The 12,870-nt window shown below is 41.6% G+C and overlaps 4 protein-coding genes across 4 annotated transcripts; 3 read left to right on the top strand and 1 right to left on the bottom strand. All coding sequences in view use genetic code 12, as the record gives it.

The window, feature by feature from the left end:
* Window positions 1–73: 73 nt before the first annotated feature.
* Window positions 74–2,623, bottom strand: PICST_60470 (predicted protein; the record flags this gene model as incomplete). Its single annotated transcript, XM_001385047.1, has 5 exons — window positions 74–535; window positions 599–1,437; window positions 1,510–1,906; window positions 2,159–2,475; window positions 2,572–2,623. The coding sequence occupies 5 exons, from the start codon at window positions 2,621–2,623 to the stop codon at window positions 74–76; spliced, it is 2,067 nt and encodes a 688-aa protein (XP_001385084.2).
* A 1,927-nt stretch (window positions 2,624–4,550) lies between these two features.
* Window positions 4,551–6,848, top strand: VCC3.4 (Vesicle coat complex AP-3). The gene has a single exon (XM_001384689.1). It carries the CDS (start codon window positions 5,143–5,145, stop codon window positions 6,460–6,462), a length of 1,320 nt encoding a protein of 439 aa, XP_001384726.2. The 5' UTR covers window positions 4,551–5,142; the 3' UTR covers window positions 6,463–6,848.
* Window positions 6,849–7,503: 655 nt separating this feature from the next.
* Window positions 7,504–8,671, top strand: IF5A (Eukaryotic translation initiation factor 5A (eIF-5A) (eIF-4D)). The gene is made up of 2 exons (XM_001384690.1): window positions 7,504–7,538; window positions 8,078–8,671. The coding sequence occupies exons 1-2, from the start codon at window positions 7,524–7,526 to the stop codon at window positions 8,531–8,533; spliced, it is 471 nt and encodes a 156-aa protein (XP_001384727.1). The 5' UTR covers window positions 7,504–7,523; the 3' UTR covers window positions 8,534–8,671.
* Window positions 8,672–10,361: 1,690 nt separating this feature from the next.
* PICST_67783 (predicted protein) lies at window positions 10,362–12,803 on the top strand. The gene has a single exon (XM_001384691.1). It carries the CDS (start codon window positions 10,844–10,846, stop codon window positions 12,497–12,499), a length of 1,656 nt encoding a protein of 551 aa, XP_001384728.2. The 5' UTR covers window positions 10,362–10,843; the 3' UTR covers window positions 12,500–12,803.
* Window positions 12,804–12,870: the final 67 nt, after the last annotated feature.

Consider the following 12,870-nt stretch of genomic DNA (forward strand, 5'->3'; position numbering starts at 1 on the left):
ATCTGTGATCACACATTCTCTTTCATTATATATTCTGTTCACAGCAAAATTCATTATTACTCCCTTTTCATAATTACCTTGGGACTGGCCATCTAGTTCTCACTCCCATCATATCCAAGTCATAGTTCAATTCATCAGGTCTTGCAGCTTGTGGACCATTGAATTGTTTCATGATCTTGGCGAGTAATGCAGCTTCCGAATATTTGTAATCAGGACCATCACCTTTTATTCTGTCTCCACCAGGAGGGGGTCCTCCAGTAGCTGTAGGAGGAACATTGGCTCTACGTCCCCTTCTCTTGGGGCCGGAGCCAACGCTGCTGTTGCTGTCAGAAGCATTTGTATCAGAACCAGAGGTAATCTTTTCATATAAAGAGTTCTGGAAGATCTTATGCTTAGCACTGGTGGATTGCTTGCTTTCTTTTGATCCAGGTCCTTTAGCCTTGACAGGTAAATCACCAGTGATGATATCAAATTCGGCTGGTGTGATTAGTGCCATGTAGTCATGGACGAGGACGCCGTCTTCTTTACGTGCTGGCTTGGTTAAATCTTCGGTGGTTATTTGAGTAGCAGCAAGAGCGGCAAGCTCTTCTGGTTTAACCTCGTTGAACAACGACTTCTTGATCGTCTGCTTGATTTCAGTGCCAAAGTCTCGAGTCGATATTCCACTGTATAATCTTCCAGCATCCTTAGACTTAATATCATATACATCAGCATTGCTATTGTTCAAGCGATTGATAAATAAGTCTCTCTGGTATTCAAAGAAATTCTTGAGTTTCTCTAACTTGTTAATCAAGACGGTGTTTAAATGCTTGTAAACTCGATTTGAGTCCTGGTAGAACGTTAAGGAGTTCTTCAACAATTCGTAATTCTCTACGAGCTTCAACCGCACCAACTCTTCGTCCCGCTCAATGTCCAAGTTGTCTTTGTATCGCTGTAATTCCTCATCCTTAATGGATAAATTTGTGAACGAAATCTTGGACTCCTGGAGATTCTTCAATCGTTCTAGCAATTGCATCTTTTTGGCTCTGTATATCTCAAATCGTTGGCTCTTTTCATACTCCTCCAATTCTTGTCTGTACTGCACCAAGTCCAATCGCCTTTTTTCCTTATTGGATCCGTTAGCTGACAGTATATCTTTGTTTGTGTTGGATAACACCTTTGATGTAGATATAGGAAGGAAGCTCTTCCAGCCCTCAGACTGTTGACCATCTGTTGATAGCAAGTCAGCACTGGAGTATTCTTTGTCTTCTTTATTGGATAAAATACTAGCATCTCTTTTGGACTTGACATTACTAGTCCTTTGTTTTATCTCAGCAAACTCTGACAGCCTGGAGCTCAACTCGTAGCTGTTGGACTGTTTCGTCTTGTCGTATTGATCGTAGTAGTTCCTTGTATCGATCTTACGAACATAGTCCACATATTCACTGTAACCTTCGTCTCGTTCGCCTTCTGAGTTGAGGAAATCGCTTTCTGATCTGTTGTCGTCTGAGTATTCACTACCGTTTCTACTCATGGAAAGATTTTCGTCGTACTCTTCACCTTCTGAAGTATTTTTTCTACGTCCCCTTCGAGATTTAGTCAACATCTTCTGCTTTTGGGTCTCTTCAAACTGCTGGATAGTGAATCCTTCCTCACTGGCTTGAGCTTTCATGTCAAACAAGGAACCTGCAGCGCTGGCTACAACCATATCTATTCTGGGCAACTCTTCGTTCGCGTCTATAAAAGCACCAAATACTTCGTGAGGTGTCAAAGTAGACTTGTCCGCATTAATGGGATATGGCATGTAGTTTGGGGGAGGAAAGGGAAGCGGGGGGACTTGCAAATATACAAAATCTGAAAGCGGAGACACCTGATTACCAGATAAATTCTCTGCTGCTGGAGTTGTTTCCAGAACTCCAGCGGGTTTCTGCTCGTTAAGAACTTCTGGTGATTGATATGCATTGATAGCTGTAGTTGTGTAGGTATTTGTAGTGGTATTGGTATTATAAGTATTTGTAGTAGCCGTATTTGACTCGTTTGTTATATTTGTTCCAATGGTATTTTCATTAGTATTTGTTTCATTTTCTTTTTCTTTTTCTTTTTCTTTTTCTTTTGGTTGCTCTTTTGGTTTTGGTCTGAACGATTCCAAAGAGTACGGCAATGTTGCTGGATTTATTACTGGAGGTGGTGGAAAGATAAAAGGAACAAATATTCCACCTTTATCTATGGGATCACCATACTCGTCATAATCATCCTGTTGTTGTAACTGAGCCCTTGGAAATAGTGGAGGAAGAGGAGGAGGAAACCTATTTACAATTCCACTAATTTGGGCAGATCTCCTGTGATCAGACATATCTGTCGTCAAATCTGTAAAAAAATCCTCTACTGATGACGGCTCTTGTACTATGGGAATCATTGTAGGTGGAACATTGTGAAGTAGCGGGACGTTGTCTCGTTCGGACAGAATTCTGGGAGGTAAGGGAACATCAAAAGAGCCTGGAAAAGGAGATTCTATCCTCACTTTATAGCCGTTGCTATCTCCCACCTTGCCGACATCGGTTGATATATCTTGAGAAAGCTGCGAAGTGTTACTTTCGTCCATACTGCGAGGAATGGTTGCTATTTTCTGTCTTTTGTAGGACATATCCAAGAGTCTAGCCAAAGACTTGGGAGACGGCAAATCCAACGTCCTTTTGACGGGAGGAGACATTCTCATGGCCGAGTTCTGCATAGCGAGAATGTGAACCAATCAGAAATCCAACCTGCGAGAGATTTAATGTAATAAAGCAGTAATAGATTCAACGGATAAACTTGAACAGTTCCAACGGTAATAAATTTGTAGGTGCAAAATGTTGAAAATCCAAGCGTTAAAAAATTACCTTTCTGGAATCCGCAGTAGTGGAAATGGGACGACTGCGATTGACACCAAGATTTGACTGTGTACAAGACCCGTGCCGCAGATTTGTGCGACTTGAGTGGTAGCAAATTGCCTTATGTTAACTCGTAAGCTTAACTATGGCAAATTGCTTAACTATGGAAAAGTCACTAAGAGAAATGGAACCGCCAAATTCTGATGATAAGCACTTATGAAAAGTATCAATCCACTCTGCTCTTAGTGCTCTTGCTCTGTTCCTCTTCGAAATACTTCTGCCTTTTTGTCTGCTGACTCTGGCCACTGATGTAGTTCTTCTTCTGACTCCTTCAAGATACTCCTAACTATGGCCACAACACAATATTTACTAGAACACTATTGACCAATGAACACAATGAACAAAACGAACAACAGCTCAACTTCTGTAATTTGCGGATTATCCTTTTTCCGTGTTATTCCTACACGTATACGTTCTGAACCTTGTTCTTGTGGTTCCAAGCTTGCCCTTATCGAATGGGCTGCTAACAAACTGAAAACACAGAAATACAAGCCCGCTGTACCGAAAACGTATCTAAATTAACTCGGGACAAAACAAACACTCACTACTTGAGTACTGCCACACGACTTTTCTGACTGTTTGAATTAAACACAGCTGCTTTTTGGTCTTTTCAAGCAGCTTTTCTCAGCAAATGTTATCCTCCTCTGGATGAAACTGAGAGTAAGGAATGCTGGAACACTTTAATTGTTTCCTGCATGAGTGTGTGGCATATCTGCAGGCCTCTTTGTGCCCGGATCTGCAACCTCAGAAAGTGTGAACAAACAATTGGCGAAAACAAAGAAATGGTGGGAACAAAGAACGACACCTAGTATGTGGCACATCATAGTTGTTCAAGGAGTGTCTTCAAAATGAGTGGGAGACTTTCCTGTGAAACTTGACGGCGGCATTATTGTATATCTATAGATTTAGTTGCAAAATAAATGGTCACGTGATATGTCCCAATATGGAAGCATACAACATGATAGGGTATTGGGGAAGAATCGGATACAATTAGAATAGCTTACTAATTGTTCAAAAGGTGTTCTCCAGTTGGATATCTATCATGTTTCAGAAGTTCCTGATTTTTACTTATTCGTTTTGGGAGTTGAAATTAGCAAAGGTCAAATTGTTGAAATTACTGCGAACTTAATTAATTACACACATTAATTGAAAATTATACACAATATGAAACTGAAATCAGGCTACAGACAGAGGCAACAGATGGAGCTTAAGCTTTGAGAGCTTGAATGTATGAAAGTGAGTAATTCACCAACATTTTGCACTCTAATCTCATTTTGCAACTAAAACTAAATATAGGCTCAACTCAAGAAAAAGCCGTACGCAACCGCCTATATCACCACACTCCACACTCCTCCATATTTCAGAAAGAAAACTCCATTTCTTTGCTTTTCAATCTCCCCGATCTCAACAACAACCCAGAAAATGTCACATATGCCTACAGAGATCCATTTCCACATGTAAGCGATCCATGCCCTTCATCTCCTGCTATCTCATCTGGGCCCTGTAAAGGGATGGTCGTTCACGTTCATAATCTCCTGCACATGGTGCCCTCGTTCACATTTATCTGAAAACAACCAACTTTCAGTTCGAAAGCTTCTTGATGAAGCTGTAGTTTTTTCTCTGGAATTTCGTGCCATCCATCTTTACTACTGCGGAAAGCGCCCCATTACTGTCTACGTGGCAAATTTCATCGTACCACTTGCCCCCCGAGCTGTCTCCACCACCTACCAGTCTCAGGCTCTGTTTTGTCGTTTCCACGCGTAATCCACGGCTCGCTGTCTTCAGGCTTGAGATTTCAAATTCAGATTGAATCGAAAGGCTGGTTTTATTTGACCATTTTGATTCGATTCTATTGATTCCATTTATTTCGGTTATTGATATTATTATTGATATTGCTGATTTTGTTCTGATTCCCTCTGTTGGTTGATTTTAGATAGATCGATTTCTGAGATCTGTTCAATCTTTGATATTATATCAGCATCACTAATATTGCACCGATCATTCTTGTTGGTTTTTAAGTTGGCATTCTTTGGACTACAGAATCGTTGCTACAATTATTCGATCCTTTTACCGTCGTTACTGGCTGACACTTCCTACTAAAGTTCTACACAAGAACCACTACATCACTACATCACGTAACACATCACAACCAATCATCGTATACAACTTTGATTTCACAACACCACACCAATCAAGTCACTAGCTTCACTTTTCGATATCAAGTTGTTTCATAATGCCTCCTAAAAAGTCGGGGAAAAAGCAGTTTGCCCCAAAGGAACGAGTGTTTGCCAAAATGTCTGGCTATCCTCAATGGCCAGCGTTCATTACTCCGGCCGAATTGGTGCCTAAAGCCGTCATGAAACACAAAAAGAAGTCGACAGACTACTGTGTAATGTTTATACCAGATGGAGACTTCTACTGGATGTCCGACAAGAGTTTGGAGATCTTGACTCCTGAGAAATTGGCCAAGGCTCTTAAAGACGTCCCAGACGACGTCAAGAAAAACGTCAAGAACAAGAAAAAATCAGGAAAACAAAGCAACATAAAAGAGGCTATAGCTGCAACTGATGGCTTGGACTTTGACACCTTCATCGGCAACGTCTTCAAACAAGACAACGACTTTGAAGACGACGACGATGACGAAGAGGAAGAAGAAGAAGAAGAAGACGATGAAAACATAAAAGACGTTGCAGGAGTAGAAAACGATGCTGCTGAAGAAGAAGATGTACATGAAACCGTGGAGGAACCTTCTACTGAAGATGGTGAAGAATTAGATGCAGAAGAGCCCGAGAAGGCCGAAAAAGCCAGTTCTGCTCCAGAAACAAGACGTAAACGAGGTCGTAACGGTACTGTCAAACAGGAACTGGCCGAACCTCCATCTAAGAGAAAGCGTCCTAGCACTCCCGTACAAAAAAAAGAGTCTAATGGCAAAGACCTCAAAGTCAAAGCTGAAACACCCAAGCCAATCAGCGATGAAGAGAAACAGCACCAATTATGGCTATGTAGAATCAAACTCCAGCGCTCTTTGATCCAAAGAAACCAACCCACGACTCCCAAAGATACAACAGGACTTAAACCTCCTACTGCGGATGAGTTGCTGGTGGCCCGTCTCATTTTATACCGGTTGATAGACTTCCCTATTAGTGTGGAGTTATTGCGTAAGACGAAAATCCACAAGGTTTTGAAGTGCATCTTGCGAGACGAGTCCTTAGCATACCCTGACAGCTTCAAGTTGCACGAGAGATGCCATGAGTTGTTGACCAAGTGGAACTCAGTCATACAAGACTTGAAGCTGGAGAAGCTGACCAAAGACTACTCCAACACAAGCTCACCCTCAGTGTCCTCTTTCAAAAATGGTGACAAAATCAAGTTGTCTCAGTTGACCCAGGATGACTCGGAAGTGTCAGGAATAGAACACTCGTTGGTCGACAAAAAGGACATTGATGGCGACGACTCTGATGAACAAAACCAGCTGTCGGAAAAACAAGAAGAAACCCAACCTCCCATAGAAAAAGCTAATGATGTACCGGTTACAACCTCAGTGGAGGGATAGGTATAGTATACTTAAGATCAAATGATTTTGTGCTTAAGTTCGTACACATCCTTGTATTCTTAAGCTATGCGTTTTCGTTTACACTTGTACTTGATGTTGGAGTTGCGCCGAAATCCGATCCAGTGCTATTAGTGATAGAGATAGCCCGCACGCGATCGTCTGTAAGATTACCGTTTTTATCCAAACCAGACAAAAATTTTATCAGAAAAGAATACTATTAACCAATGATGACAAACAGTGTTCCAATGATACAGAGTAGTAGAGGATATCTTTTGTTGTGTTGTTTGGTCATGTTCACATTATGTGGCTTCCAAACCTGCATCTCTGTTTCTGCTATATATATACTATATATATGTGTATTATTAATCTACGAATGTAATGGATTGAAATTTAGAATATATTGGGTGCAAAAGTTTTGTATGAAACGGCGCTACCACGCCCTGACACATCGATCAAGATCCACGCCGCAGCGATGAGGAGTACCGAAAACGGAAATGAGGTTTCGTGGCCAGAGCCAGAAAGGAAATAAGGTGGAGAGCAGCCCAATTATGATGGAGATGAATGAAAAAAAAATTTGATTTTGGAATTTCAAAAAGCAAAATGAGCTATAATGAACGGAGGAAGAAGGAAAGCCCACTTATGATGTAATCTAACTAGCCAATCTCAAGCAATAGAATGCTTCTAGAGAATTACCGTGGATCCGAGGTTACACCTTGTACAGTTTAAACACTGAAAAATCGCCGCGCTACCAAGTAAAAATCCCCCGTTACCGTCGCACGACCTTTTTCCGCCAATCGAAAGTCGGGTAACGGTCATTTTGGGATGCACAGAAGTGGTTAAACGAAGGGATGTTCCCAGGATTACGCGCACGAGCCATATTATCCATGCCTATATATACGCCGCGCCTGCTTTCATTCCCATCGCCCCTGTAGTAGTATTCTGTTCTAAGCGTAGTAGCGCGGCAGGAAAAAAAATTTAGTGAGTGTCGACGTAAATTTTTCTCACTCTTCTTCTTCTTCTTTTTCTCTTCTTTCTGTAACTATCGATTACTGTTATTAAAAATGGCTGAAGAAGATGTAAGTAGCTACTATGGGCTCGACTGCTGCTGTGGATGAGATGCTCTATTTTGCTACGGCTGTCTGGGCTTTTTGACGGTGTTAAAGTGTCATTTGGCTGATGAAATTTGGATGGTGAAAAGTGTCGATCTGTAGAAAAGAGACAGTGAAAAAGTGAGAAAATGAATGAGACGGGTTCAGATTTGAGGCATATACAAAGATAACGGAAGTGAGAATGAGAACTCAGACGATTATTGAGCAATTATAGAACTTGTCGCTGTAATTGTGCTCGTAGCTCCACTTTCGTATTTTTTATGGAAGGTGCTTATTTTCGGATGAGTATTTTCACTTCTGATTTCATTTCCAATACCATGGCGACTGGATTGCAAATTTCGGTGCTTGGTTTTGCACTGTTCTCATTTCTTGGACTAATCCACTTGTCGTACAGATCGTAATGAATGAAAGGGAAGAAACAATTACCCAACACACCAAATGACATTAAAATACCTTCAACTCATGAAATCGTGAAATATCAATTTTTCATATACTAACTATTTTAGCACACCTTTGAGACCGCCGATGCCGGTGCCGCTTTGACCTACCCAATGCAATGTTCTGCTTTGAGAAAGAACGGTCACGTTGTTATCAAGTCTAGACCATGTAAGATTGTCGACATGTCTACCTCTAAGACTGGTAAGCACGGTCACGCCAAGGTCCACTTGGTTGCCATTGATATCTTCACTGGTAAGAAGTTGGAAGATTTGTCTCCATCTACCCACAACATGGAAGTTCCAAACGTTTCCAGAACCGAATTCCAATTGTTGGACATCGATGACGGTTTCTTGTCTTTGATGACCCAAGACGGTGACACCAAGGACGATGTCAAGGTCCCAGAAGGTGAATTGGGTGAAAAGATCCAATCCGAATTCGACGATGGTAAGGACTTGTTGGTTACTATCATCTCTGCCATGGGTGAAGAAGCTGCCATTTCCTTCAAGGAAGCCCCAAAGCAGTAAGTTGACTGAAGCTGGGTATTCCTTGGAGATGTAATATATATAAATACCAGGGAGACTAGAAGTAGTTCGATTTATAATGTCGTTTTTACATAGGCTTCATTTGTAGGCGTAATAGTTTCAAATAAAGATCAATGGTAGATTAAGGTGTAGGAATTAGTCTAAGCGAGTCTGACGATTTCGTATATAGAAGTCAAGAAAAGATAATCAAATCGGAAGATAGAAGTACTTGGCTATGCATAGTAACGTGACATAAATTATAGGATCTGTAGATCTTGAAGATATACTCTTGAGCTCATGAGACTTGAGCTCGTGATACTTTTGAACTCACGGACATCCATGAATCATACTGGAATGTTTACGGATGGTATGACAAGCTAATCATGTTGGAGCCAAAACAAAAAGATGCAAAATCATCAGATCATTATAGAACTGAATAATCGAGCGAACATCTAAATGAAAATTTGTGCTCAGTAAAATCCTATAGCTACCTCTGTGCACAAAATCACAATCAAGTGTCTTCTCTACATTTAAGAAATAAAGTCCATGTCTATTCGATCGAGAAGAAGTATAATTATTAAGCTCGTGCATCTGAGATGACAGTTGTAAACGAAAATTTTCATGCAAACCATGGCGAAAATTTCATCTTTATTAAACAGAGACTGGCCCAGAGATCACCGATGCGTGCCATTCACCGAGAATTTCACCCAGTTGAGCAAACGAATGTCCTCCGTTTCCAGGAAAGCCGGAGGAGACGGCATCTGCAGCACAGCCCTGTACTGTAGAGCTCGCGATGCTAGTGTAAACGAGGGTAATTACAAGTTGCGATCTTCTCCCAAGTTCACGAACTCTTGTACCAGAGTCCAGTACTAAATCTGTCATTTATTAGATCCGTCATTAGCAGACTCTAAGTATTCAATACTAGATCAGAAGAGACAACCAGGACTGCCAATGCGCTGCGAGATCAACACAGACTGTCTAGGATATCGTGCACGAAGTGACGTTATCTTGAGAGCTGAGCCTCCCGTTTTGTGGGGTTCGTAATCTCAAGTGCTCTTCGCTCTGGCTGAGCTCGTACAGCCCAAGCCTTGGCCACAGCCGTTGAAGCTGCCACCACGGAACGGATTCTGCTGGCTTAGATCCGTCTACATGCACCAGTCAGATTTCTGTCCAGGCAGCTCTACAGTAGAAACGAGATGACTAAGGAGTTGCAAATGTTGCAGCCATCCTGTGGGTTGGAGTTTGTCAGTTTGTGTCGCTCAGCCTGGACAGGGTTGGTTTCTCTAGTTACATTTTCTGACACTTGCTTTCTTCTCCTACGATGTGAGCTCTTTGTGGCCCACGTATACATCTATGTAATAATGAATTTAGAGTGCAATTATGCCAAATTGTATAATTCTACTTCCAGTTGCACCCAGTTGTGGCAGTGGAATTGAGTGGGTTCCAAAAGAGGCAGAGTTCCACAACCATGACCTTGCAGAGAAGTTTTTCACTATCCCGACATTCTTGATTTTCGTTTTTTTTCTCTATTGTGTAGCCACATTTCCGCAGTTGTCTCGTTGTTATCTCAGTTGAACATCATCCCCAGCCACCATCGTATTCATATCTTCCCTGCTGTCACCCCATATTATTTCTCTTCGTGCGCTCGCTCAAAGTTCTTCGGCTGAGGAGATCTCTGTAAATTATTTTTTTCCTGCGGATGATGCTATTCCTGCTTCAAAGTAGATAAATTACCTGCCTGGACAATTTTGAATCTAAAAGTATAATTACATACATGGATGCTTCTATCTATCTTTTTTTGTTTTTCATCTTCGTTTTCATTCTAGTTTTAAATTTGGTTTTCTTGTACTTTTTCTGCTTAGCGAACTTCGGTGGCCACAATAAAGCGAACCAGAAGCTGAGCTATCTTATTCTACATCTAATCCTGATACTCTGCTACTTCTCAGGATCATCCCACAATTTCCGCGAAACCCTTGAAGCTGCCAGAAGCTACAGGTACCACATGAAAAGCAGGTCTGGACTCATAAGTTTCCAGTCTGAAAGTCTCAGTCCACTTAAGCATTACTAATCCGTGTTTGACAGGTGCTCGTATTTGTTCGACCTTAACACGAGACACTATAGTCTCTGTTTCCACATCTATTGATCTGTTACAACACATAGACTCTAACAGAAACTGTTACCATCCAGATTCTTATTATACTGAATCCTATTGGATATATTGATTTACAAAGTCCTGAATCAATATTCATCATATTATTCACTTGTTCCTAATTTGCTAATATTGAAGCATTCGATGCAATAGTCTTCACCACCATGTTAGCACCAGACAAAACCATCTATTTAGCCATAAGGGAAACCCTGGCGACAGTACTTCAAGTTACTAATCTGCCTACAAGCACCACTACTACTGTCACCCAAACCCGGGGTACGCCGCCTGGGCTGACAGAAACAGACTCCTCAACCACCGTTCGTACCTCGCCCACATTTGTGGGAAATACGCCGTCCACGGTTCTTTTCTTCATTGCTTTAGCTGTTGGTGTCTTCATTGCTTTGCTCTTCATCTTTTTCACCATCAGATACTTTGTTCGTTCCAAGTATGGACTTCATGTATATCCACTTCTGCGGAGGCATTTGATTGCCGGAGCAGCCATCACCTCCGATCGTTTCCATGACACCATGACTAACGAGGAGTTGCAGGAGCATCTCAACTATATCAGAGATCACCACTTCATCCAGACACTGTTCTTAGAAAGACGGTTCACTGGCCGTAGAAGACGTAGAAGAAGAGGCCGTTATTCGCGAATGAAAAAGTTGTCGGAAGCCGAGGTCGAGATTCTATTCCCCAAAAAGACCTACACAGATTGGTTGAATGGAGGTCAAGAACGGGATCACGAGAAGCGAGACGGTGTTCTTCAAGAAGAAGGTAATACTGACTCGGGCAACTTAAACATCATCAACGAAGAGGACTCTTCTGATTTGCATAGCCAAACCACTGTCAGTGATCGAGTTGCATCTAGTTCAAGAGACATGGACAACGACGACTCCATAGAGTTGCACGAATTGAAAAACGAAGCCACGAACTCTGTTTCTGCAGATGCCGAAGATGACTTGCACTTCACTTCTGGATCTTGTGCCATTTGTTTGGAAACCATCGGTGACGAAGACATTGTCAGAGGCTTGATCTGTGGGCATGTGTTCCATGCTGAGTGTCTAGATCCATGGTTGACTAAGAGAAGAGCTTGTTGTCCTATGTGCAAGCGAGATTATTTTTTCAAGAAAGAGGCAGCTGAAAGCACAGAAACGCAAACCAGTACCACAAATAACGAAACTAACAACAATGTAAATGAAAATAGCGACATCCAGAACCTGAATGAAAATACAAACAACAATAATGACAATACGAACAATGTTGATACCAGTATTATCGATGATGATGACGACACGAGCATTGACTATGATGCCATTCGCAGCAATCCCGCATTCCGAGCTCTTCTTCAGGAATTAGTTCCCATTTCAGAAAGAGTGCGGCACATCATGAGTGACCCGTCGAACGACCACTTAGACCTTGAAGTCAGAGCACGTGCAGTGGCCAAGAAGACTTATGGTCGTTATTTCAAGGTTCTCTGGTGGAAGTTGATGGGCATCAGCAAGGAAGACCTTTTCAACTGGGCAGCTTTGACGATCTTTCAAGACTGGAGACGTGCGAACAACCAAACAGGAAATGAAGCAGAAAATGAAGCAGAAAATGAAGCACAGACTGGCTCTACTGCAGAAGGAACAGCTGACTCCAACGATGGCACCAATACAAACGACAGCAACTCCAACAATAATGGTAATAATAATGACACCCATAGCGATTCTTTGGAGTCACCAGTTGAAAACAGAGACATGGAAGAAGTGGATCTCGGTGAAAGAGATTCGCCAGAGCTTTCTGCTGCACGCAGAGACGTGGTGGATAATCGAGTATAGATTTGTAAAGTTATAGCAGTCTCTTGCTGTATCTCCCGACATATTTAACTATTTATTTATTTCTTATTCAATTCTTGAGCTTCTGTTTCAAAGAACCACGCGGTGCCACACAGAAACTTCTATTTCTTAATTTGATTAATTTACACCTCAATCCAGTAACCTAGAATTGATAAAATATCTGGCTGCGAAAACTAATTTCGCAGCCACACGGTAATTGTGGTTTGCACCATGAACAAATGGAAACCATCGTACTGTGACCCTAGCTTATACTATGACCCTAGTTAATAATATGACCTTTTGTGTTAAGACACTGAATATAGAGAGATACGTAATTTGAATGAACCACAAAGTGTTGACAATAATGGGCATAG

The sequence above is a fragment of the Scheffersomyces stipitis genome, chromosome 5 (assembly GCF_000209165.1).
Source record: "Scheffersomyces stipitis CBS 6054 chromosome 5, complete sequence".
Classification (NCBI taxonomy): Eukaryota; Fungi; Ascomycota; class Pichiomycetes; order Serinales; family Debaryomycetaceae; genus Scheffersomyces; species Scheffersomyces stipitis.